This window comes from Bradysia coprophila, chromosome III (assembly GCF_014529535.1).
Source record: "Bradysia coprophila strain Holo2 chromosome III, BU_Bcop_v1, whole genome shotgun sequence".
Classification (NCBI taxonomy): Eukaryota; Metazoa; Arthropoda; class Insecta; order Diptera; family Sciaridae; genus Bradysia; species Bradysia coprophila.
Genome location: NC_050736.1, coordinates 1,267,537 through 1,294,787, shown reverse-complemented (window position 1 = coordinate 1,294,787; position 27,251 = coordinate 1,267,537). Strand labels below are relative to the sequence as shown.

The window sequence follows — 27,251 nt, the reverse complement described above, 5'->3', positions numbered from 1 at the left end:
ATACAGCACCCATTACGGAGAATTAAGTAAAAGATACCCTTAAATCTCACCCTCTAGAAACAGTCTAAAATGAAACAAGCTCTCTTATACATATAATGGGCAATTATCCCTTCCAAACGTATTGAACCGCCTTCAATTCGGTAACTCCTCCCATTGGCATTTATCTAGATATTATTATTTATACAGCGTGTATACCACAGAAGTAGTTTTTCGTCATCAGAAAGATATCAGGATGGAATTTAACTGGTGTTTGAGTGTTAATAATGCGATTGATACAAACAGTTCTAATCGCGATTTCGAGGCACACGGTTGTCGTCATTAAAAGTTTATCGGTTTATGTCTCTGTTTATGTGGTGTATACACTTCTCACGGATAATTTGTTTACGACAGTTACAGAGTTATAGTTGCGTCATGTTTATGTTGTGAATGAATTGAGTATATTATAGTTAAACACGGCGCACTGATTATAACATGCGACATTATAACATTATTCAATACTCTTGATCGAATTAGAGTATAATGTTAAGTGCACAAATGACACGATCTATAACCAATTTTTTAGCTCCAAGTGCTCAATTTAAAACAAGTGATCATCCAACATTGACGAATCGTTTAAGTACCAGTTTCTATCTAACCGATAAATCGGAAGCGATGCCACACCGTTCGGAATATAATAGTTCAATCGAAAATAATTCATCGCCCATCAATTGCCATTCGCCCCATTCGCAGGAAGCTATGTCACCGTCGGCAGAAAAAATCACCTCCAATGGATATTCACACAGTAAAGAGATTTATCAACACAATCATTTCACATCTAGTCCACCACCACGGAAATCGTTTTGTATAGATGCGCTACTGTCGGAAAACCAATCGGGCTTGTGCGGTGACATAAATGCTGACCGATCAATACACGCAAACGATTGTATGACCGACGAGGAAGCACTGAAAAGATTCAGTGAAGATAGGAAAGATTTGACACCTAGTCCCGACGATGCAATGTCAAGGTTTGTCTGATTGATATTCCTTTTAAAATATAAATGTGGTTTGATATGGTGATAATAATGCAATGTGTTTGGTCGATTAGGACTCTAAAGTAAAATGAATTTCAGTGGAAGTACTCAGTCGTTTACAGCTATTACAGTTATTGAATCAATTTTTTGTTGTGTGTAGAAATGATTAAATTACCCCACGCCAAGAACGGTATCGGGTAATCTGGCACACGGTGCCAAAAGAACGCACTTTTAAACTACGTGAAAGGTAAACTCGCACACGCAAGTTTATTGCTGCAAAATCTTTTTAGCCATGTCATCGACTTAATGACTCCTTTTACAAAATTTTGGTATCGAAAAATCGTGTGCGAGTTCACCCTTTACGTAGTTGAAAAATGCGTTGTTTTAGCTCCGTGTGCCAAATTACCCCACGCCATTCCTAATTTTTTTACGATTATATGTAAGGAGTAAGGTAACAGAGAGTACCAATAGTTCAAGTTTTGCTAAAATTATCGTTACTGACAAACGACCTCCTAAATTAAATAAAAAATATTTTATCCGACGGGCCATCAGTATATATGCTTACTGAACTTCAGATTTCTTTTATTGTCAATGTAAATCAGGCCTGTTTTTCATGATTACAGTTTTGCTAAATAACTATTTATTTTTAGATTCAGAAGACTAAAATCTAACACATTGGAATTGTTAAATTGTTTGACATTTTGAGTTTTATGAACGAATTTATTGACACCGCCAAAGAAACTGGCTGTATAATAACAATTTACAATAATCACATCGTTCGAGCAATTCGTCTATCATTAAAACAATAGATTGACAAACACTAAAATTAAAAACAAAACTTTTCGAAAATCCTCACTCTGAACGCACTCCTGTCATTGTACTTCATCACCGTTGTTTTATACTCATTCATAAGACTTACATATCAACCGATCAATCGGCTAAATATTCACTAGATCTTCGCGGTTCGACGAGAATTCGCAACGTAGACGTTCGAAAATCATAAGCACTCTCATTGTAAACAAACTTTGAAGAAATCAGATCGTCGGTATTCGCCTAGTCGGTTGGCCTGTAGAGGCGCCACATTTTTTTTATAGTACTTCATTCTTACTGGACTATTTTTTTGTGAAACAACTTCACATTGATTCATTCCCATGAAATGTCGCAGCAGTGAAGTTGGTTCACATGAAAATAAGCGCAGTGACAGCAGTAATTTTATGACAGAATGTACTAAAATATGGGAACACTCTATTACATTTCTTCTTAGTTTCTAAACATCATTCTCCTATAAATTAAGATTGGCTCACCTAGTTTGTGTATATTACGTAGGTGGAAGCACGGGGTTTCAGGGGGTTTCGAACATTTAGTTTTTTCATGTTGCAGATATAGAGTGTTATGATGAAAGAGATAGAAATATTTTGACAAGTACCCCAAGGCAACTTATAATAAACTGGTCTTCGGTCCTCTCGCTCTCAACGTAACACGTTGAAAGAGAAAACAATATTTTGACAAGTACCCCAAGGCAAGTTAAATTAACTAGTCTTCGGATCTCTCGCTCTGATCATAACAGTCTATTGCAGTGTCAAATTCAGTCCAAGATGTGACATATTTGCAAGGTATTGGCCTTTTTCACAAAGTATAATCAGCGTAACCTTCGTAAAAAGAATCTTGAATCTGACAAGAGCACATGTGCCAACGTGTAAGAAACAAATGTTCAAAAACCCCTGCTGAACCGTGGCGATCCTCTTGTCAAACGGACAGTACATAAACAAATTCCATCATTTATTGTGTCCCTCAATATATCAAAATCTAGTACAGTTTTGTATGGACTCTATGTCGTCTTTATAAATATCTTGCGTTGAGTTCCAGCCTTGACTTTACATAAGCCAAATAGAGTAATCGCTATGTTTCTTTGGAGAAACTTCCATTGAAGAATTGTTCAATTGTTTGACAGACATTTTTGAGTTTTTTATTCATCACAATTTCAAAGTAACCTAAACAAGAAAACAAAAGAAAAAATTTTTGACCAAAAAATCGGTCTAAAAATCATATGCAAAACCATGGATTTTTTTCATGAAAAAATAATGTGGCGCCTAGCCTTGTAAAATACAATTATACTTTCTACGGCAAAATTGTAGCAAATGATATAGAGAACAATATTATCATTTTTTTTACTTTGGAACATATTTAAGAAATTATTTAACTTTAACCTTAAATTTAAAGCTTCAATTTGAAGAAAAGTCGGAAAACTCTTGAACGATTTGGAAAATTAGGAAAATCTAACTACGTCATAAAAAACTTTGAACCTTTACCTTTAAAATAAGCTACCACACGTACCTCTCCGTGTCACACAGCCCTGTAAACAATTCGACAAAGACACCTCTGCATTTAAACTTTGAAGGAGCAGGGAAGGGAAGGATGAGGTGGAATTTTTTGTCTCTTCTTCAAAAAACTATCTCTTCGATGTCCCCAACAACCTCCAATCACTCGTTTGTCGGAACTCGCTCGGTAAACGGTCATTGCGTTATCGACTATTGGAAAAAATAAAATAAAATATTCGTTTGTTATAGACAATCACGACAAAAATAAACGACAAGCTCTGACTAACAGTGCCTATCGCGAAAATATTTTCATAAATTTTCTCAATTTCGTCATTTGCTCAAATTTCCACAAAATAACCACATTGTGTGACAAAAACCAGCCCATTTCGCTACGTGTTGCATTCAACGTTTTATGCAATTTCGTCACAAAAAAATTATTTTTTCGATGCAGAACAGCATATCCAGCATACATTTCACTATATTATCGAAAAACTGTATGAGATTAATTACGCATATTGCGATTAATAGCCGAATTGTTAGAGGTGTTGCTCGATAAGCATTTGGATTTGGAGTCGGCGGTCCAAACTTTGGTATACACTCACGGTTTCTTTAAGTTTTGTGGTTGAGATTGAGTGGTATAAAGAACAACTTTATTACGCCACCAAAATATGCATAAATGCAACCGTTGGACATTTTTTTTTTTTTTTTTTAGTTTTAGAGATTAAGTTGGATCAAGTTGGACAATTGATAATCAGATGCAAACGATTCACCACAGACGATAAAACTAAGCTCATAGAATTTTTAGATATTTATATCACGATGTGTATTGTTACCCTCGGTATGTGCCTTCGGTGTGACAAATACACATCTTGTGCCTAGACATTTTTTTCATCACTGAGCTGCATGCAACGTTTTTCTCAATAACTTTTCGTGACTGAGAAAAACATTCATCTTATTCAATCCTTTCTCAACAATTTTGTGGATGTAACTTTAATTTCAAGAACGACGATAAAAATAAGCGATTTTATTGCATAATAACAAATGAAGTAACAGATTTTGCATCAAATCGTGACAATACTTTGAATAAAGGGAGTAATAGATATTTAAAAACGTTTAACAAGAGCTTAAACAGTTCAGTGCGATCTCGAGTGCGATTAAACTTAGAAAAACTTAAAATATTTTGAGGAAAAGACCATCTGCGTGCTGAAAAGTGCTAGGCGATTTATTATTTAAACTCGAATTTATCGTATTTTGGTTTACTTTGTTTGTCTCCCGAAATAGGTATTTATGCAATCGAGGTGCAAAGTTTTTTATTAGGCTCTAGATGTGTAATTGTGACACGAGGTCGCAGGCCGTTTTTTGCCACAGAGGCATCTAATGTTTGCAAATTTTGCATATTATGGTGCTGAGTGCCATAAGACATTTAAGCGACTTTCCCCCAATTGTTCCATCTGTTATCGATAACGACGACAAAAACAATGACAAGCTCTTGGTAATATGGTCCTTAATATAGTAAAATCCGTGTCAAAAATATTGAAGTACCAGATTTTAAATGAATTCTTTATTGACAAGCTATCGGTTAATAATGTCGGTATTAATATTATTAATATCGTTAGAGCTCATAATTCATTTAGGTGGCTGTTTGCGATAGGTATCGGGGAATCTGGCACATGGTCCCAAAAGAACGCCCTTTTAAACTACGTAAACGGTGAACTCGCACACGCAAGTTTATAACTGCAAATACTTTTTAGCCATGTCATCGACTTAATGACTACTTTTACAAAATTTTGGTATCGAAAAATCGTGTGTGAGTTCACCTTTCACGTAGTTGAAAAATTGCATTGTTTTAGCACCGTGTGCCAAATTACCCCACGCCTTTCGATAACAGACGTATAGTCGTTCGTAAAAACTGTGATCCTGTTTTTTTTTGTTTTTTTTTTAAATGAGTAGTTAGTCTTCAGCCAGGAACATAGAAAAATTGATCCATTATCGTTATACCCTATTGCCATTGTATTGTTTCGTCGTGGTATTATATAAATTATTAACCAATCATTCAAACACGTTAATTTTTCACAATATAAATGTCCGAATCAATAAACAATCATCGTAGAAGTATTAATCAATTGCGTTATTGATTATAAGTTATAATAATCCCATTTTCTGATAAAACTTTATGTATCACGCATATGATCTATACGTCCCATATATCAATCTCAGATGTATCTTAACGTTTTTGTTTTCAGTTACAAATCAATTTCAAACATACGTTGTTCATAGCACCTACATCCATAATACCCACATATGTGTATACCTTTAAGATTAAGCACACCAAAGTGCTAAGTTATTCTGCGTTTCAGGTAACCCCCCCACATATATGGATATTTCACTCAAGGGAAAATTTGTTGGGAAAAGGGTCGTTTTAATATTTTTCTTCAGTGCGTAAAGTTTTGATTTATGCTTGTTTATCACTCAAGTTAGCATAAATCAAGATAAGAACATTTTTCTGGTGATTTTCTCCAAAATATTTGCATAAAATTGGCAGCTTTACAGCCTTTAAGAAAAGGCTAGTAATCTGTTATCGACAACGATGACAAAAATACGAGATTAACCAATATTCTGTTATGCAGCAAAATGTATGTTGGAACTAAAGAAGTAAAAGATTTGATATCAAGCAAATCGCCATACTTAAAACAAAACAAGTAACCGATTTGGTACGCCTGACGTTTTAACCATGCCCGCACGTTAGTCAACGGGTGTGACGCAAGTCCACTACTAAAAAAGTTGGTACATTACGTGTGTGGTTCCAAATTATTATTTTGATGAGTGACTATTCCCACTTGCCAAAATACAAATTCGGTACCACGTACGCACTTTACTATACGTAATTCTGGTCGGTAAATGTAATTTTTTGGGTTTATTTTAGCATTTACCAATTAGAACCACGTAAGAGGCTAAAGTGGCTTTCAGTGCCTGTTTTCTATGGTAATAAGTAAGCATAAAATTGTAAATTTCCTTTAAAGGTCCGAATCACCATCATCACAAAGATCAAGTCCACCGATAAGTCCAGGATGCGAAGATCAAATATTAGATTTACCACCTCACCTGCAAGACCCATTCAAAAAACCAATGCCTCCATTCCGACAACAAGATTTTCAACACTTCTACAGCGGATATCCCTACCATTTAATACAACACGGTGGATCGGCGTTTCACAGACCTATGGATGCGTCCGGAAAACCATTACCTGTACGTATCTCAACATATCTATCATTGATCGTATATATCAACCAACTAAACCAAAAATATTTTTTCTTAAGATTCACATGTCGCATGGATTTGTACCACCCCATCTATCTCTGGAAATCTTAGCGAAGGCTGGTATGTTTCATCCGCAATTACCAAACCTAGCAGGTAAGACACAAACAAATACTCATTTAATCCAGAGTAAATGTTTATTTGTTTCATTTAAATAGATTTTCATTTTGTGTATGCACCTTAGCATAGCATATGTAAACATATTACTGAACTGAACAAATGCGATAAATACCTACCATTTGTAAAGCTTTTCGGGGCTTTATGCTAATTAAAATGCTTCCAATATACCTTTACAACTTTTATTGCAGTTGTAAAGGCGATTATGAACATGTAGTGGAAATATTCAGTTGATTTTATAGTTGTTTTTCGTGGAAATACGTGTTCTACGGTAATTTTAAGTGCATTTTTAAAGCTTTAACATGGATTGTAATTAAAAGAAATGATTTGATTCCCTTTCGCAAAATCAGTACACGAAACGAGTATATTTTGGGTGTCATGTAACGGACGTAATAGGTATTTTTCGACGAAATGACGATATTTCAACACTAATCAGGAAAAGAGATATTTATGCAACTCGAGATCAAAATGTTCGAAAACTGCATCACTCTGTTGTATATAAAACGTTGCATGAATCTCGGTGCGAAGTACTTGATTAGACTCACGATCTTGAGCCTAATAAAGTACTTCGCACTCGATGTCAAAAATAACTATTTTGACACTAGTGATATATTGGATAAGAAAGGTGCTCTTTATGACGTTTATTTTTCTAATCACTGCAAATTTTGCATTTTGATGTATGACGTTTTGTCTCAAACTCGTTTTCTCTAGAAGTATTTTGGCATTCTCACGTTTGGTGCACACTTACGTTATGTTCATAGTCTCGCCATAGTCATGTTTGCTCTGTTCTCACTATCACGCTTGATTGGTTTCATATTTATTGGAAAACAACTCATCTAATTCTAATATTGACATTAAAACCACTCAATTTGTGGTTTCTTCTTTAGCAAAACTTGGACATAAAATCTTCTACCGTTCGGATAAGATCATACGTAAACTGGCATGAACCTTGAATATAAACAATTTGAGTTGATTCAAAGCAGATTCAGGCCTAGCTTCATTGTTTCTAACAACCTAAGATTGATTGGTTCTGGTGACAACTACACCTTAAATTGTCACTCGACAAATTTCATGTTTCATGTGTGGCTCAACTTGAACTGTTTCGAGTATGTTATCGATTCCTTACTAAAAGTTCACTTTTACTGAAGAAGGCTGGAAAATTTATGGTCATTTTCATTATATTAGCCATAACCGGATGATATCTATGAATTTTTAGAACTTGTTGATTTATGCAATACGAGACAAACAACTTGGCCCTACTTACAATTACATTGTTTCTAAGAGCTTGAAAAAAGCAGATTCTGCACTATCTCCAGCTAATGTGATTCGGTCGAATTATACAGCCAATAAATAAAATTGTATCAAAAGTCCAAGTGGAAATTAGGAAAATTGATTTTTTTATTATTTATTTTTCGTCCGAAAACTTGCTAGCCAAATCCTTAAAAAGTAATCAGAAACTTAAAGATGGCTACAACATTTTGTAAGCCACCCTCAAATATTATATCCTTACAGAGAGATCGCTCTAAATTGGATTAGCTAATTGCAGTTCTCTGGGGATAGACAATACAAAATATAACACAAAATATCTACCCTCTCAATACACAATGTGGGGTCGACTTTTACTTGAAATGGCAGTTTATATGGTTGTTGAAAAGAGATAAATGAAATTTGTAAAAGTTTTTCTTTTTCGGGGGGGTATGAGAAGGTATTTCACCAGGGTACATAATGTATACGTGGCATTTGGTATTATATACGTATAGTACACGGGTACACGAACGAAAATATCGTGTGTATATACAGATTTAAGCAAATAATATAGTGGGTCGTGGGTGTGATACAAAACTCTGTAGCTATGGTAGCGCAAATTGGTTTGCACGAAACAGAAATTATTCAGAAAATACGGAATTAATGGAGAGATAAACAGTAATGAATGAAATGAAAACCAATTTACTGTTCTCTTCCAATTTTTTCTCGTCTTCTTTTTATTAAGCTAATTATCTCATTAAATTACTTTATATTTGCTGAAATTTCGTTATTTATTAATTAAACATTTTTGTTAAAAGGAATTTTACCGATCATCCATCATGGGTAAATGGTTAAATTGATTTTGTGTTAAAACATTCCAAGCTACTTTGGCTACCATATTTTCAGTTATTTCGTTTTTTTTCGTCTTCTGTCATATTTTTATTTTGATATATACCACGTAAATCAATATTAAATATTGACAATATTGACAGCATTGTTAAATGTACCCGGTATTTATATACTTACTTTTGTGTTGATGATGATTGGAAAATTATGAAATCTTTTTCCCATTCGAAATTGTTTTATTTATCAACAAAGGAAGGCGATGTTTGACATTATAAGTGATGTTAAATTTCAATTAAATACTTTTTTCCTATGCCGCCGAGTAAATAGTACGCGAAACTGAATTAGAGTCCATTGGCAGAGAACATGGTATACACATCATTTCATTGATGCAAAGTAAAAAAAAACTTATATTTATGAAACTTTGAAGCATAATTTCGTGTTTGATTTGTCAGTCTGTATATTGTTGTCGCAACGACAACCAATAACCGTCAATGGTTCATTTATAGATTCATATTGTTTGGGTTTCGGGTCTAAAAATGAAAACGTTCTAAAAATAAGGCCAATAGTTCTGATTGTACAGCTAGAGGCAGTGAAATTGCAGCATGAATAATAATATCAAACAGTTTAGATTGTATGTGTTGATCAGCTGAAAAACAGCTGAAGCAAATCCATGCTGAAATTTCGCTGACTCTGACTGTATAAAAACGTCAACCTTAGATTTTTAGATGCAAAAAAAAATTAGAGCATCAGCCCGCCAAGCTATGAAGGTTGTGAGGTCGTTTTTTACCCGTGTACGTGTACATACCAAAACATTTATTTCAAATCCAATTCTATTCTAGTGTACTTCGTTGTACGGAAAACTGAATTGAAAGCTCTCGATAATCTCTTGAAACTTGATACATCAAAAGAAGTAATAGATCGAATAGATCCGATGACAGAGTAGAAAGAAAATCAATTAATAATTTTCATTAAAGAATAGAATTTTTATTCGGTCTGAACTATTTAACTACAACGATATTCTGATTTTCAAAAGCTCAACTCTCTTCAGCGCTGAAGAATTTAGCAGCAGTCTCAGCACAGCATGAACATCGAAAATGTCTGAAAGCTGCCGAAATCGCAGTAGGAACTTCCTTTCTTTTGTACAGCTAGATGACTTGTTTTCGTTGTGTGAGTTAAAACATACAATACAAAAAATCCTAAGCTGTAGCTGTTATCGCACTAAGCCTCCAAATTTGACACTTGTCAATTCAGTGTTCATGCTAGAAGCAGTGCTGTGCTATTATAAATTTTAATATCAGAAATTGAGCTAATTAAATGTTGAATTGTTAAGCTATAGTTGTCGAAGCTCTCAATCGAACGATCATGTCAACTCGACTTGTGTTACGGTGATTACAAAACTGCCTTCGACAAAGTGATAATACGTTTGTTAATTGTGAAATTTGCGAGATTTGGTATTGGGAAGAAAACAGCAAGGTGGATGTGTCAATATCTGGTTGGGAGGACCAATTACGTTCAAATCAGCATTTTTAAGTCAAGATTGTACGAATCTACATCTGGAGTACCGGCCGGAAGTTCTCTTGGCCCACAAATGTTCACAGTGTTTATCGATGATGTAGTCGACGTTCTTGAATTTGTGTGCCCTCTACTATTTGCGGATGACATCAAGTTGGCGTCCATTATCTTCGATCACAGCGATATACATCGAATGCAGCGAGATATCGATAACGTTAATAGATGGAACACAGAGAATCGTCTTCAATTCAACAAGGACAAATGTTACATATTCAGCATTTACCGAAGTGAATCATCGTTCATCAAAGCCGATTACACAATGGGTGATCACGTCATAGAGAGAGTCGAAGAAATGAACGATTTGGGATTTTTGGTCAACAGGTGGTTTCACCCGGGCAGTCACATTGAGCATATGGGAATGAAGTGTCGCCAGATGATTGGATGCATTAAACATTTTTCCAACGGCAATTTTACCAAAGAGACACAACGTATACTCTATTTGGCTTATGTACGTCCAAGGCTGGAATTTGCATCAACAATTTGGAATCCTGCGGCGCAAATCTACAAAGACGATATTGAATCTATACAGAAACAGTTCGTTATCTATTTGCTAGAAAGCCGTAGTAACGCAACGACATACAGGTTGGCTCCTTACGAGGATCAATGCAAGCAACTGAAGTTACAAAGTTTGGATACTCGTCGAACAACAGCTGATGCAATGCTTGCTTTTGATTTGTATAAAGGAAACGTGACTGATGATATTATCTCGCCTAGATTTGTTCGAAGTGAAGGTGTTTACGGTTTTCGAGAGACTACTATGAAATTGCTGGTTGAGCCGCGGTTTTCGAATGTGTATTTATCAGAACAACCGATCGTTCGGCTGATTAGACTTATTAATAAGCATAAAGCGGTTGTGACTAGGTGTGAGAATAGAACGACGTTTAAAAGTTTAATTTTAGAGGAGCTTGGTTTTTAGTGTTTGACGGAAGTAGTCTTAAGTATTTATGTTATCTACGTTTGTATATTTTGTATATTTTGTACATTTTTATATTCAGCCAGTTTTTTGGCGGTGTCAATAAATTCAAAAAAATTCAGAAATTGAGCTAATTAAATGTTGAATTGTTAAGCTATAGTTGTCGAAGCTCTCAATTAAACACATTGTCCCATTCAGCCACCTTCTACTGACATTTTTTTTAGTGACATTTACTATCTTTACGATCGATGATTGAGCTTTAATTAACATATTTGAGATAACCATAATTTGAGGGTGTTCAATCGAGCTACAGTTAGAAAATTAATTTAAACGCTTAATCCATTAGTTCGAATTTTTTGACGATAACTAATATAACTACGAAGCTACTTAAAAACCTAACCATGATGTAAAAGAGCCAGTTACCTTTAGGATTTTGTGAAGCAACAATGGCTTGAACCCATGTTTAGTGATTTATTTACTGTTTGACAAGTGATTCGCCACTGACGACGGGAGTAGGAGAGACCTTTACATATGTAAAGAGAGTGAAAATTTTCGTTTCAGTAATAAAATGTGCGGTCACCTACACATATCAGAAATACTTAGCGAACTCGCCGCATCCACTTATTTTGAAGGTACTAGTAGAACACTAAATATAAAATCGTTTTCTGCTACCATTGATATGATTACTCTTGACGACGAGAACGGATTTTAAAATTTAATTTTTATAACATTTATTTAGTTGACTCATTTTGACTAATTTATAATTCCTGCAGAACAATTCGCACCAATTAGCGAGCAAATTACAGAGAGCTTGAAATTAACGCAATTAATTTTTTCGTTTTATTTTTCGAAATTATATCCTTTCCGTTTATTTCAGTTCTTCATACAAAATGATAGCAAATTTAACCCATTTTATATTCATTTTGTGAAAAAAAAAACAAAAAAAAATAATTTAATTATAAAATTTGCTTATTTTGTTAACATTGTTTACAAATTCATTTAATTCAAATAAAGCCCTGTGTCTGCCAAACGGACCATACCGAACTGTAATTGCGACTACAAATTACAAATTGGATTTTATTTTCCAATTCAAATTGTCAACTATATTATTCTGATGTATCAACCTAAATATTGCTTTTCATGTCTGAATATATTCGGTGTGTGTGTGTGTACAGATGGTGGGGTGTATTGTTTTACGAGTCAAAAAAAATTGCCAAAAATTGAATATATTTTTTCATAAAAAAACGGGTAAATATGTCATGCAGAAGAAATAGAATGATTGTGAAAAGCCGTGAAAAACTAACTCAATTTCATGTGTTTACAATTCTTTATACTTTTGGTTTTGTTTATTTGCTGATAACAAGGGAATATTGAATTTTAAAAATCCAAAGGGAATAATCGGAAACATTCAGCTTTTCTGTCTATCGAACGAACTCTTTCTACCGTAGCGTACGAACAATTTTCATATTTGTATAGGGTCTATTTATTGCTGCCTTTTCAGACTAACTTTCTTTAAATTATACAAACGAATATGGTAGCTATGTGTGGCTCGTATGTTATCGTACGATTTTTGTGAATCAAACGGGTCTAATCATACTACAATATTCCAAAGTGATTACGCCGGAGACATATTAGAGCTTCATTACTGTTTTGCACACGTAATAAATCCCACTATAGTATCTTAGCTGTTATTGTTGGTTTATCTAATTTCTCCCATTTGTCATTTAGTATAGCATACGATAGAGAAAAGGCAATAAATGTATGATGTATCTTCCTGTATGATTATTGCTAAATCTACTACTTCAGAGCTAATCACTAGTTATATCTGAATGCTTAACGACTATTCATTTATTATCGACCGCAACAAATAACAAAAATAAGCGATGAACTCGAGATAATGTTATGATGTGACTGTGACCTAACACTTGGCCTCGTTGTTGAATACTTGGAGATCCTGAGCCTGAGCTAAGAATAAAATTTCACTCGAAATTAACCCTTTCGAAAGACGACATGCATAAGATCCGGTCTATCATCGTCATTTATATCAAAACGTTTGCTTAAACTAATGAACTAAAAGATTTTGTATCAAACTCTTTTCGATACTTTCAACGAAAGATGTTATTGATATAAAGATTACCTATATAAAAGTTAGTAAAATCGAAATTATGGAAGTAGAAAAAACCTTTCGACCAAACGCAGCGAGTACATTGACTTCCATTCAATACATTTCCCCAAATACAATTGTGTTCAGTTGTCCCATCATAAACCTTATTTAATAATAGCGTCAGTATGTCCTTTCACTGCCCATGTCCATGTTCCATTATTTACACATTCTATGTGTGCACAAATAATACTGTTAGCACTTAATAAGTTGTCACTAAAGATAATTCATCAAGCCTTCCAAACAAATTAATCAATATATAATAAAGTGATGTGTTTTAGCGTTATGGTGAAGTCGGTTTGCATATACCTACATAACAACGCAAAATTAATTTATTTGAATTTTGCCATATGTTTATTAGATTCGTAGAAACACAATAATATTAATCCTTTCATCCATGTACGGTGTATTTAACTGTCTGTTATTACGGTATCCAACTTGGTATTTTAATTACTTTCCACTTATCTATCGTAATTTGGTTTATATGAAGTATCGATCCGGGCAATATTGATAAAATAATTAATAAATAATAATGCTTTTCGATACGCAATTAGTACTGAAATGTCAAGAGTTACAATTTTGATTTCAACAAGTACATTTGTACTTTAGGTAGTAGGGAATCAGTTTTCTGGTGACACATACATGTTGTCCAATGTAATTTATAGAATTAGCATGATATAAAACATCTAAACTAACGCAATGTTTTGATATTTCCTCCAGCCAAATTGCAGGAGTATTTAATTTTAAGATTCTATCTTGTTAGACTTTTAGGTTTGACTAAGAGTTTATAGTGAATGAATGACTTCAAAACGATTACTGTTAGTCCGAAATTTCGTCGGATTAATTTTCCGATGCCAAAAGCGCACATGCTATGTCATTATGCTATATTATTATGGATAAATACGATAAAGGAAGAGTACGTTGGTAGGAAGAGTCACGAGTTAACCTTTTGACTCAACTATAGTCTATATTCACTAATCGATTGACTCAACCGAGGCGGACGGGATGGCTTAGTTGTTACGTGCTATGCTTTTTACCAAAATGATCCGGGTTCGATTCTCTTGTCAAAAAAATCTACATAGAATTTTTCTAGCACTCAAATAACAATGGTAACGTCCTAAAGTTCACTCAAGCTTCATAATTTGGGTAGTTGCAGTGTGTCTCGCTGCTGTAACGATGTACACCCTGAATGACTCGTATGACGTAACACAAATACGTTGAATTTGTGTACATATGTCTAACCTACATTTAGGCGAGATATCAATTGAGCACCTAATCAGACTGCACTTGTTATCTAAAGTGGTTCTAATTAGCACTAAAAACACAAAATAATGGATCGAGAGCTCACAAGTTAAAACATGTACCAAATTGTTACACTACCACTTAGACTAAATAGATATAGACTGGCAATACGAAGATAGACTCGCAATGGGTAGACGTAAAACTGAAGCTAAAGTGTACAGATATTAGGTATACAGTAAATAGACTCATACGACGATGGAACGTCAAAACAAATATGAAAAATAATCCATACGAACCCACGTTGGCGCTAATTTTCGAGTACCGTAAATTTACTTACACTATTACTCATATCATATTTACTTTTATGCTTCAACGCTTGAACAAAATTTTTGTATGAAGGGCCAGTCTATTATTATTTGGTTTACCAAATACGGAGGCATTTTTGACTTCAATTTTTAAGCTCTAGAAGGGTTCCAACGAGTGTTGGGTTGGCCTTATGTACATCTCATCCAGCACCGCATCCGAATTGTAAGTAAAATGAATAAACATTTTGTCGATCAGATTGTCTTACTAGACAAGTGGAAACTTCGAAAATTAATTTTTCGGCAGGTGTGGTTATAGTAGTTGGCAGAAATACATATCACTAGTTGCACTCCCATAAACATCTGCTCTGAAAATCTCTCAGAACGTGTCAGGGCCTACTTTTTAGAAACTTTTAGAGAAAATCGAGAAAATCAAGAAACTTTGAGAAATTCAAGAAATTTCAAGAAACTAATTTCTCGAGTTTCTTGTAGTTTCTCGAATTTCTCGAATTCGAGAAATTTCGAGAAATTTAAGAAATTAGTTTCCAAAAAGTAGGACCTGGAACGTGTAATCTTTCACACTTATTAAGTGCTTGATTACGTAATGATGCGGGTAGTGGTAGTACAGATTTTTGTAAAGAGCCAAAAATGTTTAAATTTCTTCGACAACCCATTATTGTTGCGTAGCATTTAATTAGATTAGATCCTTGTTTTCTAAACAATTAAATATCAAATACGTAACAACTATGTCCTGCCAGAATTTCAGAATATAACTACCATCTTGACCACTAGCAAATTAAAACTACTGGAATCTAGTCCTTAATGCCTAATTTAATTTATCTATCGTCTATTAGATAAATTTATTTTACTCTCACATTCTAAATACGTTAAGCAAACAAACATTTTACAATATACATACCGTATATGAATAATATACCATCCATACCATTGGCTTCAACACGAGTATATAGAATGCACCAAACTTTAATGTTCTTTGTTCTTAGGTTTTTGGTTTTTGTCTATAGTCAAACAATAGCTGAACAAATACTTTTACAAATTGCTTCTATTACAAATTACTTTTGGTTGTAGGGAGGAATATATTTCGTCTAAAATGGATTGAGAGGGTAAATCGTAGATTTGTGTTTTTTTCTTGTTTTTTTGAATGTAATCTTGAAGGGATTTTACGAAAGATTGATTTTTTGAGTTAGACGCAGAATAATTTGTTCCATATCATGACGATAATTTGATTGATGCTGGATTTTATTGTTTTGATGATACAATTGTCGAAAGTCTGAAGAATGATTTTGATTAAATGTTTCAATTTCGAGATCTGTTGTCCTTCCATTTTGCTTGGCTACGTCCTAGTTCAATGATTAGGCTTTTGTACTCCGAGGAAAATACTTACGATAGAATAAGTGAAAAAAAACGTCATCCAAACCTCTCGATGAGATCGAATGTCTCAATTGTCACAATTCATGATGTAGAATTAATCTAATAACCGCTTGTTCGCTTGAGACATCCTCATGTCAACGTATATTTTACTTACGACATCATTGCATTTAAAATAGAGGTTTCTCTTTGCCTTATTTACAACATATATTGTACGACCTTTCCCTTCATAGCTGATGTACAGTATACACAACAAAACCGCTGGTTTCATTTTAAACTCGGATAAGTCAATTACATTTTTTTTGCCAAACATAAAATTACGCAACGAACTAGCATCTATTTACTCAGTTTCGTTCGGCAAAAAGCTTTATTGCTTTGAATTTGATTTATTGATACGTAATCCAACAAACCTAATCTCTTAGAAATATTTTAAAATGCAAACCATAGATCACATATCACATTCCATTTACAGGAAAACCATATACAAAGTGGTATACGCCCATCAATTTACAGAATGGGAAATCGCTTTTGCGCCCTTACTCTTGACTACATCGCTCTCTGTTAATATAGATTAGTTATGTGGTATAAATATTCCACCAAAACTATATGTAAGAGGGTAAGGGTGTGTGAAATCGAAGTACCATCATCGTAGAAATGGTTTTGTACACTATTGACTAGATTATACAGAAAGCGACTATAAATGGTGCTAATTGACTGAATTAGGGTTGCTTGTTTTTGTTGATTAAATTACAGTATGATGTGTATCATTAAAGGGATCCGATAGAAAATATGTTATGTATGTTGGGTGAAATGTACATTTTACCAGGGACTGAATTCGATATGATTTGTTTTTATTGTTGATATTGATTTCGTGACATGTGCGGCTCTGGTCCCAATTGTATTGATATTTTTTTTTGGGAAAGGAAGACTGTGCAGGATAGCAGGTAGAGACAGGTACTTATTATGAAATTATTCTCGTCATGGATGACGTGAAATGTTTTTTTTTGCTGAACTCAATAATGTGTAGGTATTGGAAAGAGTCAATTAACACTACTAGTGTGATAAAACATTCAGCAACGGATAGTCATCTGTTATCGACTATGACGACAAAAATAAGCGAAGAAATATGTTCTGGTGAGAGTAATCGATTTACCTTCACCACTAATGGTTGAGCGCCTTCATTTATATAACACTGAAGTAGATTTCGTCATTGTTTGGAACTTTTTATTTTACTAAGGGGGACGTTTGCAGCTCGAGCCGAAGACGAGGGCTGCCGAAATTTTCACAACAAACTTAGTGAAAATTTTAAAGAAAAGAATTCCTTAGTCAATGTTGAATTACTGACCAAGCAATTACGTAAGAAGTTTTACTCATTAAGTCCCCGGGAAATGAGTTTTACCGCTCATGTCAATACAGGAATGACTTATTGACAAAGGGGAAGTGAGTAAAATTTACATACCCAATGGTTATTAGTTTATAAAAGAAACAGTTCAAAGAAAAAGCACAGCATTGTGTAAGCGCATTGACTAAAAGTAAAACTTTCGTTAACATTTTTGATGAAAACGTTTATAATAGTAGGTTACATTAGATGCTGCGAAAGTAGTTCATTGCATGAGATAACAATGTTAAAATACCGATGCCGAAAGAAGTTGCTCGAGTCTACGAGTATCACAAAGTTGTTTCTGAAGTAATGAAGCAGCAGGAACCAATATATTCCATGCAAAAGTCGATTTCTTCATATTAAAATCAGAAAAATGAAACGAAAATGGTTCACATGTGATGGATCATCCAAGGGGGCAAATTGTTGTGTAATGGTCAACTTTCGCATGGGGCAGGTATTTCCCAACTCAGTGACGAAAATTATCATTTAATTATTCTTCGTTATTTGTTCTGAGGGTTTATGATAAATGCGATTCGTTATATCAAGCTATACCGCTACAAAGACTTGTTTCATACGAAACACTACGGCGCGCACAACAATTGGTTTTTTAACCGCGTAAAATGTATCCCCCAAAATAATGTTCCCAAGAAAATCCAAGAATTCCCTTTCAACTGAAAAAGTACATTCAATCAACAAAATCATCTCAGAATTGTATATTATTACAACGAAATGAAATTATAAATCAATGTTGTATATAGACTCCGGATTAGATACACCGTATTGTTTCAGTGCCAATTTCTGATTTGATTTAAAAGGCTAACATTGCCGCATCCATTCAGTCAGGCATCATTCTATTTATCTCGGAAAATCATCGATATTTTGTATGTATATTAACCAACGCTAAATTCTACAACCAGCGTAGCTTTTCTGCTGTGTAATCATTTCACTGTGCAAATTTGATTTGTACAAATGAATATTTGAATATTTATAAATGTAATATTATATGTGTGCCAGTGTTGATTCAAATTTGAATAAATAATCGGAAAATGAAATTTATATTATTGATGTTCAATAACTAGAAAATTTGTCACCAAATCTCATTATTTGATGAATGAGCGTGATATTGGCACCGTGTACAGATATATAGCGATATATGCCTACAAATAGTATAACATATACTCGATGAATGGGCCACTTATTTAGAAATTCTGACAATGTGGTATCACTTTCATTGCTAAACATATGTGCAATGAATCGGGAAATTAATTAGGGATTTATGTATCAATTAGCATAATTATCAAACCGGACATTTTAACATGTAACACGTTCAATGTTGCAATTGATTGTAATTTAATAGTAATGGCATCGAATTATTGCATTCGGAAGGACTTTATGGAAATATTTAATTGTGTGACCTGTTTTGTTTTATCATTTTACCATATTTAGTCAGCGACTTTTTTTTGGACTAACGATCTACAACCTGCAATCGCCAAAATTAAAATAAGTTCTAAGCTTGTCATCTGCTATGGGGCCGTTCATAAATTACGTAACGCAAATCCCCGGGGGGGGGGGGGTGTTGACCTGGCGTTACGGTCCATACATTTTTTTTAAAGTTCCATACATGTTAGCGTTACAGACCCGGGGGGGGGTCTGAAGATTATCAATTTTTGCGTTACGTAATTTATGAACGGCCCCTATCGGTAATGACGACAAAAGTAAATATTGAGCTCAGTTTGATGATCTCTTGTATGAGAAAACAAACGGTTATGAACTAATGAAGTACACTTAACAAAATTAAGGAATTATCACATTTTCGTTTTCAACAGATTCTACATAATTTCTAGATCCACAAATTTGACAGTCTTGATATTGAATGGTTTTTTGGTTCTTATCCTAGTAAACTGGTCGTTATACATGTGCGACAAAAATTTCGACTGGGAAAAAATTCCAAAATTGCATTCAATATAACAGCTGTCAGAATCGGTGGGACTGGTAATATCAGATCCCACATAAAACAAAAATGAAATAATTCGTAATTTTTCACAATTGTAAAAGATTTTGTATGAAAATCAGGCGACAACGAAGACAATAGAAGTAGTTTATCTTTCGATAAAGTCGCTTCGAAAGTATTTAATAAAAAAGGGACCACAGCAGGTGTACAGTCAGGCTAATGAAATAAAGTGTTAATAAACACTAGATTAGGCGTTAGTTATGTTCAATAATATAATCAACTTATCGATTTGATCATAATAGGAAAATGGTTTTTAACTGAAATAATTTGGTGCCTGTAAAGAGGTCTTTTATAGCAAAAAGCATGTTCAAAACAAAAGAAGTAAAAGATTTCTGAAATCAATCTATGAAAATCTTCTATCAAATGAAGGAATAGATGAGATAGTAAAACTGTTAATATTCTTGCCGTCTGTGACAGGTTAATGGCGTGTTGTCTTATGTAGCAAAACTAATGAAGTAATAGATTTATTAAAATACGTGAATCAAACAGATATGCTTGCCGTTCTTAGGAATGTAAGAAGAATTTTCTAAACGAAATTGGTTTAATTTTTCAAATTGATTGTGTTGAAGCCATTACACAGAAATGACTATAGGGAAATGATACGCACATTGTTTGACCATCAAATTTTAGATGATTTCGTTTTATCACTTCGCTGTTTTTTTTGTATTTATTTATTCCAGTATTTACATTCGAAACACTGCGCGTTAATTCATGAATTAATATTTATATAATTTATTAAATATCATTCATATAATACACCTTGGTCCCCATAGAATAATAAATATTAAAACCCTAATAAAGCTTATAGCTGATCCCTGCTATATTCTGTGTGTATATGCCGTATATAACTATACGTATAAAATATAGGCACACAAAGGCAGAGGAATATTTAAAACCTGCTAAATTCAGATCAAATATAACAATGGCAAAAGGGATCATTTAGGGGCCTAATGAATAAATTGATTGTAATTTGTTATCTAAATAACTTTTGTACAAGTGTTATATCTTTTGTGTTTATATTCGCCTCATTTTAGATATAATAATTTTTATTTATTTAAAACACGCGCTGGTACTTTAACGAGCTTGGTAATTTCAATCTATTATTAATGTCTAACGGAGACTGAGGGGTGAGCTAAATGGAACATTTTAATCTAAATGTTTTCATAATAATTTCTTGATGTTTATTGTATAAACGATGCAATGCAATAAAATGTATAGCAAGACAAACTATGTTCGGGGAATAATATGGCAATGCGTAGTTACGTTTGAATCAAATTTGTTGGCTTAATTGCAACATTACGTCTTCAATGGTAAAAAAAGGAACGATAATCAAAGGGAAAATCACCACATCAGGTATAACTCGATACATTTTTGACTTTAAACATCTCAATATCCTATGAAGAATCGCACTTAAGTCAATTACTTCTTTTGACTAGACTACTAAGTACAAGACTTGTGAGGTAACGCATAAATCACAAAGTTATAGAAACTCGACCTCGTTAGTCTGTTCTCCGCCGACGGAATGCATTCGGATGATTTTGTAATGGTTAATTGATTTACAAAGAACTGTCGAATCTTTCGAAAGAACCTAAAGAGGATGAAAAATATTTCTTAAAAGACTCGAAACAGATGAAATTCCGGTCAGGCAAAATTAACTCAATCGCATTTCAGAGACACAGACAACAGAGCACTAACCGTTACAAAAAGACATTTCCTAAATAAAACATTTTCGGTTCATGTATATCTCTCCTCATATAGAGGTTCGAATGATATGAACTGTAATCTAACTATCTGATGAAGATATCAGAGATGCGAATGAGTTAATTTTGCATGACCTGAATTTAACCTGTTCTCGACCCCGAATAATTTTACTTAGTTTTGTAACTGTAAACTGTAAGCCAACATACAGTCGCCTCTGACTTGAGTGAATCCTTTCTTACACTTGCGGGTCCTTTAAACACCAACAAATAAAGGCTAATATATTGTGTGTGGTAATGTCGAACGATGAAGACCCCCAAACATAAAATGCCCAGCTTCGTACGCGTCCATTACAAATAATACTCATATTAGTTTTAATTATTTGTAAATACAAAAAATGAGGCAGAGGAAACCTATAAATAATATCAAAGAAAAACACTTGTGTACGGTTCTTGGCACAAATGAAGCAGAAGATTTAACTGGGATGCAAGAATAACACACTTGGTCACGTACGTTAGACCGAGACACTTCTCTACCGTTGTTTGATAAATATATTTTGATAAAATAAATATAATGGAATCTAATACCAGTTGTGTTGTTGGATTCGTGGCAATAGAATTGTGTGATACATTTGAGTTCGCCATGCACAACATTAATCCATAATGTGAAAATGAAGTTAGTTAGTAGAGAATGTAAGAAAGTTTCTTTCAGTAATTTTATCGGACAATAAAATGAAGCCAGTAAATTGCCACAGTACTATGAAGAACTTCTTCGAAATTCTTCCTAAAAAAATTGGAGTTAAAGTTTAAAATATATATGTACTTACTCTAGATACCAATTAGGTTGTTGTTTTTCTCACTTTTCGTTTTATTTAAAACTTTGAGATTTACGTAGTCAGTAATCACTTATTGCTCTTCTCGACACCAACTTCCTTTTTTTCCCAAAATCCGACTCGTTATCTACACTATATTCTTAGGAACATTCTTCGTATTTCGGTTCCTCCCAGTCAATGACCTCACAACAAAATGGAAAGCAAAATGGAAACAATATGATCTATGCAGGGACCGGCAATATTCAGCAGCTTCGCGATACGACCGCAGAAGTATGATCCGAGATGTTACACAGTGTTATACACAATAACAGATTTATTTTGCCAGCATGTAATGTAATTATCAATTTAAACTTCACATACAACGAATTTTTCATTTAACGAAAATTAGAAAACTACTTTTGTTGAAATACAATATTTTTCAATTCAATTGCTGTTATTCTCTCCACATGCATGGATAATATCCTGTGCCTAACGTAACTCCAAACCGAAATTGTTCGGAATCTATTAGACTTTTGTTGTAGCATCTCGTGATGATCCAAAGTCGAGTCTTTTACTTCATTAGTTTTGACATGCTATAATATATAAGACTACTTCAGCTAGAGATCATTATTTATTTTTGGAGTCGTTGTCCAAATAAAGCACAAATATAGGTATTATTTTGCTTTTTTTAATGATTTATATAACTCTGTTTACAAATCGCAATTAAACAAACCCTCCCCACCGTTTTCTGAAGTCATACTCAAAATTTCGTCGCAGATGAACTTACCTCACTTGGGCACTCAATAGAACGGCACTGTTGACCAGAGATTCAGCAAAAGGGGTGTTATTAGAAAGCTGAGACTAGCAGCAAAACAAAATTAAGCAGTTTGGTTGCGAAAAATTATCATGAGTGTGAGTTAGGTGTCGCTGAGTTTCACAAATATGGCCAAATAACAGAGATAAATTTTGGGCCCCTGGAAAGTTGCTACGTAGACAATTTAAAAAAGTGATTTTTTGGATATTGGTAGAGGTAATGTCCCTCTACTAGTACAAGTAATTACCAGGTCTGTGGCTCAAGTATCCCCGCCTGTAGAACCTTTCAAAAATCGTCATTTTTCTACTTCAATGAGTCGCTACTAGCCTATCTGGAACCCACGAGACCAATTTTTAATGCTATTACTATTAGAATTCCATACCCTTTTGATTGCGACCCAAATCAGTTCTATCGCACCTACAGAGCACTAGGGAGCCTTGGTCCGGGTGCTCCGAACTGCACGGATGAAAATCAAAAATTTTTGTGGAATGTGGTTCAGGGTCGCAAAGTGACTAGGAATATCCAAAAATATCAAATTTGCGACGGTATGTTTAATTAAAATCCATTCAACCACACCGTGTCATGTATTGGAAAAACAGCTTAAAAAATATTGACTAATAAAATGTTGCATAACGCTGTTAAAAAAAACGAAGTAAAAGATTTGAAATCAATCTTTTGAAAATACTTTGATCAAATGAAGGAATAGATCCGATTTAATTATTGTCTATTAATATCGACGGTGAAGAACAAATAAAAAAAAATTCTTCGCGATTTTTCGAACTGGAATTGTGAGTGTGTCTCAAGATTAAATGACATTTCGTGCTTTTAAAACGATGTTAGGCAGAGATTCATCCCTTAACGTTGACTCCGATATATATATAAAAAAAAGTTCTTCTTTACGCAGGACCTATTTTCCCCATTATTGTATCCAATAAATGCGAGAGAGTGAAGACCGAGACCGAACAAATGTTTTTATTTTGATTCTACTGAATCATTAACATAAATTTTATGTATACGAGTACGCATACGAAACCATTTCGCTAATTTCCCGCTAAATGTTTCCCATTTCAATTTCATTATTTATTACCACTTTCATTTATGCACGATTTAACCACATGTTTGATATTTGCCCTGGTCCTTACGTAATTAGCTAAAATTGCAAAGCATCACTTTATAAGATTAAACGACAGTAAAATTGGGACAGATGTTGATGTTTATTACACATTTGTATTTATTTTTATAACCGATTGGGTTGATTCCGTATTATGTGGGGTTGATTTGGGTTCACGTTAAATTACATTATACAACAACAAGGAGGCATATAGCAGAAAATTTTCGTTCAACTATTCCTTTCGGTTCGTATATACTTGTTATTAATGGTGTGTTTTTGTGACTCACCAGACATCTTTGGGAACTATTTTTTTCTTCACGTAAATGCGATATAAGATACGTCTGAGAATAAAATTGATTTCCCATCTTTTTGTACATGTATATAAGCTATAAGCACTGGCCACGCATTCAGCTTTATCGATCGATTTTCGATTGCTTCTAACCTGTTTTATTGTCAACCGCAATGTTATCTCCGAGGAGAGTCCTTTTTTATTTTATTTTTATTTTAGTCGTACGGATTATTGTCACCCTCCCTTTCCATCACATTATATTCAATAAATATGTTGAAATTATAAACAAAATTAGGGGTTGCGTCGGCTATATATTTATATAAATGGATGTGTTACCAGCTAAATGTTCAGTCAGATTTTCTTTTCGATCTTTTTTTTTTGTTTGGTGAATAATTGCGTGTTGACACATATGGTGTTAATTTGGCCCTCTTTCAGATTATTTAATGGCATAATTGTTAATCACATGTTAGGTGCATAAACGTTAATAAATTGGTGCAATATCAATTCGATTTAATCTCAATCGATTTTCTATTAACATTTTGACGAAAAAGCCTTTTGCCCATTTGCTTATTTCATATAATCTGTTACAGTTATTGTTGATTTTATGTTGTAAAGCGTCCATCATGATTTGTTTGAATACCGAAAATCTGTTCACATATTATTCAATGAAATGATGATTGTTACTTTTGGATTGCTTTTAGGTATGCAACATATGCAACACGCAATGCTGGGCAAAACTAGACGACCGCGAACTGCATTTACATCGCAACAACTTTTAGAATTAGAAAAGCAATTTAAACAGAGCAAATACTTGTCACGACCGAAACGATTTGAAGTCGCAAGTTGTCTACATCTATCCGAAACACAGGCAAGTGAAATATTTCCGACAGAAGTTTTAAGCTTTTTTTAGTTTCGAAACAGAGGTGTAACAGTTTTACTTACCAATCAGGTTAAAATTTGGTTCCAAAATCGTCGCATGAAGTGGAAACGATCAAAGAAAGCTCAACAAGAGGCCAAAGAAAAGAAATCGTCGACATCATCGTCATCGTCGTCGTCTGCATCAATAACAGCTTCAGTTATAGCACCGTCCGTTCCGGTTGATGTTTCCCTGCATAAAGGCGATCCCACCCATCACATAGAAAGCGGTGCCAATTGTAACGGTTTACCGAAAAACCTGACCAATCTTGACCAACATCGACATAATGTGAATTTAATGCCAAATATGAATGATTACAGTAATTTGGACGAGAATGTTAACAATAATGGCATCATGAGACGACCATTATTCATTCCGGATGGCGGACAGAATGGCGATATGTTTAGACCGTATGTAGTTTAGAAGATCTGGGATGTTTGTGTTGGGAAGGAAAAAGCAAAAAAAACGAAATTTTATTCCGGAGAAAGTCTTTAAAATGATCTTGACAATGATAAAGATGCAGAAAAAAAACGTTTTGCGGGCGGTTAATGACACAGTATGTTAAAACTAATGAAGTAAAAGATTTTGATTTCTGATGACGACCACAAGAAGTAACAGATTCTATGATTTTGGTGATATAAGCTTGCCGTCTGCGAAAGGTTGAATATTTTAACACAATGAAATATTGGCACATCTAGTCTTTAGAATTTATTAGAATGGTAAGTATCTAATTCAAGCGAAGAGTAAACATACATAACACACATATAAAATTTATGTAAATAACAAATATATTTTAAATTGTAAATATGTTTTGATTATGTTCTACTGGGCGGCGTGTAACCATTTTGTTTTAAAAGTTTTAATTTTAAACATGGAATTAAGATCATTCAGTGAATATATTTGTAAGCTCCCTCATTTTGCCAGTAACTAATTTTCGGAACTTAAAGCACAAAGATGAAGAAAAAAAAATTAATTAAAATTCGACAAGTGGTATACTATAAATTTAGCTTTTAATTTAACCGAGAATCGGTTCAGACACTTTTCTTTTTGGATAATGTTCCTAACAAAATGTAAAATTTTTATTCAACAGTGTTAGGATGTAAGAGTGGCAAGAAATAGTAAAAACCAAAATTAACATGTCAATAAAATGTTATGTTCACATTTCTCTGGATTCGCTCATTCATTCCTATAATAGTGAAAATTTCAGAGAAATCATGGATCAGGGCATCAGAAATGATTCGATTTTGGTAGCAATGAACCGGATACTGAAGGCACTATTATCGACACTTATGACAAAGACATTGGATTCATAAAGTATTTGCCGTCGGTAATTGTGTAACCTTCTCGATCAATCTAATTACACCGTTCATTACACTCTCAGATTTATGGTAAGTTTTGTGATCCAGCTTCGACATTAGAATAAAACCAGTGTAGCGATTTGATGAAGTGCCGAAATTTTCGAACATACATGAAACGCATAATTATACAGGGAGATGCGTTTTGTTACTAATAGATAGTATTTCGTTGCAATTAATTACGAGAGTAGTTAACTACACAAACGGGATGACTGCTTCACAAGCACTCTCTCTCTCTCTCTCACTTTTAAGAAAATATTGCGAAATTCCTACCCTGTGCAGCACAACATTGTCCTTGACATAAGGATGCTATATATACTGAGGGATACTGATATTTCCCGGCTTTGCTCGGGATTATTTTAATAACAAAACGTTTAAATATTTTTTGCGCGTCAAAAAAAATTCTTCCCAAAATTTTGTTTCATGCGGCAAAAA

The 27,251-nt window shown here is 33.9% G+C and overlaps 1 protein-coding gene across 1 annotated transcript; it reads left to right on the top strand.

Moving 5' to 3' along the window:
• The first annotated feature begins 273 nt into the window (after positions 1–273).
• On the top strand, positions 274–26,620 carry LOC119076736 (transcription factor LBX1). Its single transcript, XM_037183657.1, has 5 exons — positions 274–1,004; positions 6,349–6,574; positions 6,646–6,739; positions 25,247–25,413; positions 25,495–26,620. The coding sequence occupies exons 1-5, from the start codon at positions 520–522 to the stop codon at positions 25,882–25,884; spliced, it is 1,362 nt and encodes a 453-aa protein (XP_037039552.1). The 5' UTR covers positions 274–519; the 3' UTR covers positions 25,885–26,620.
• The last annotated feature ends 631 nt before the right edge of the window (positions 26,621–27,251 follow it).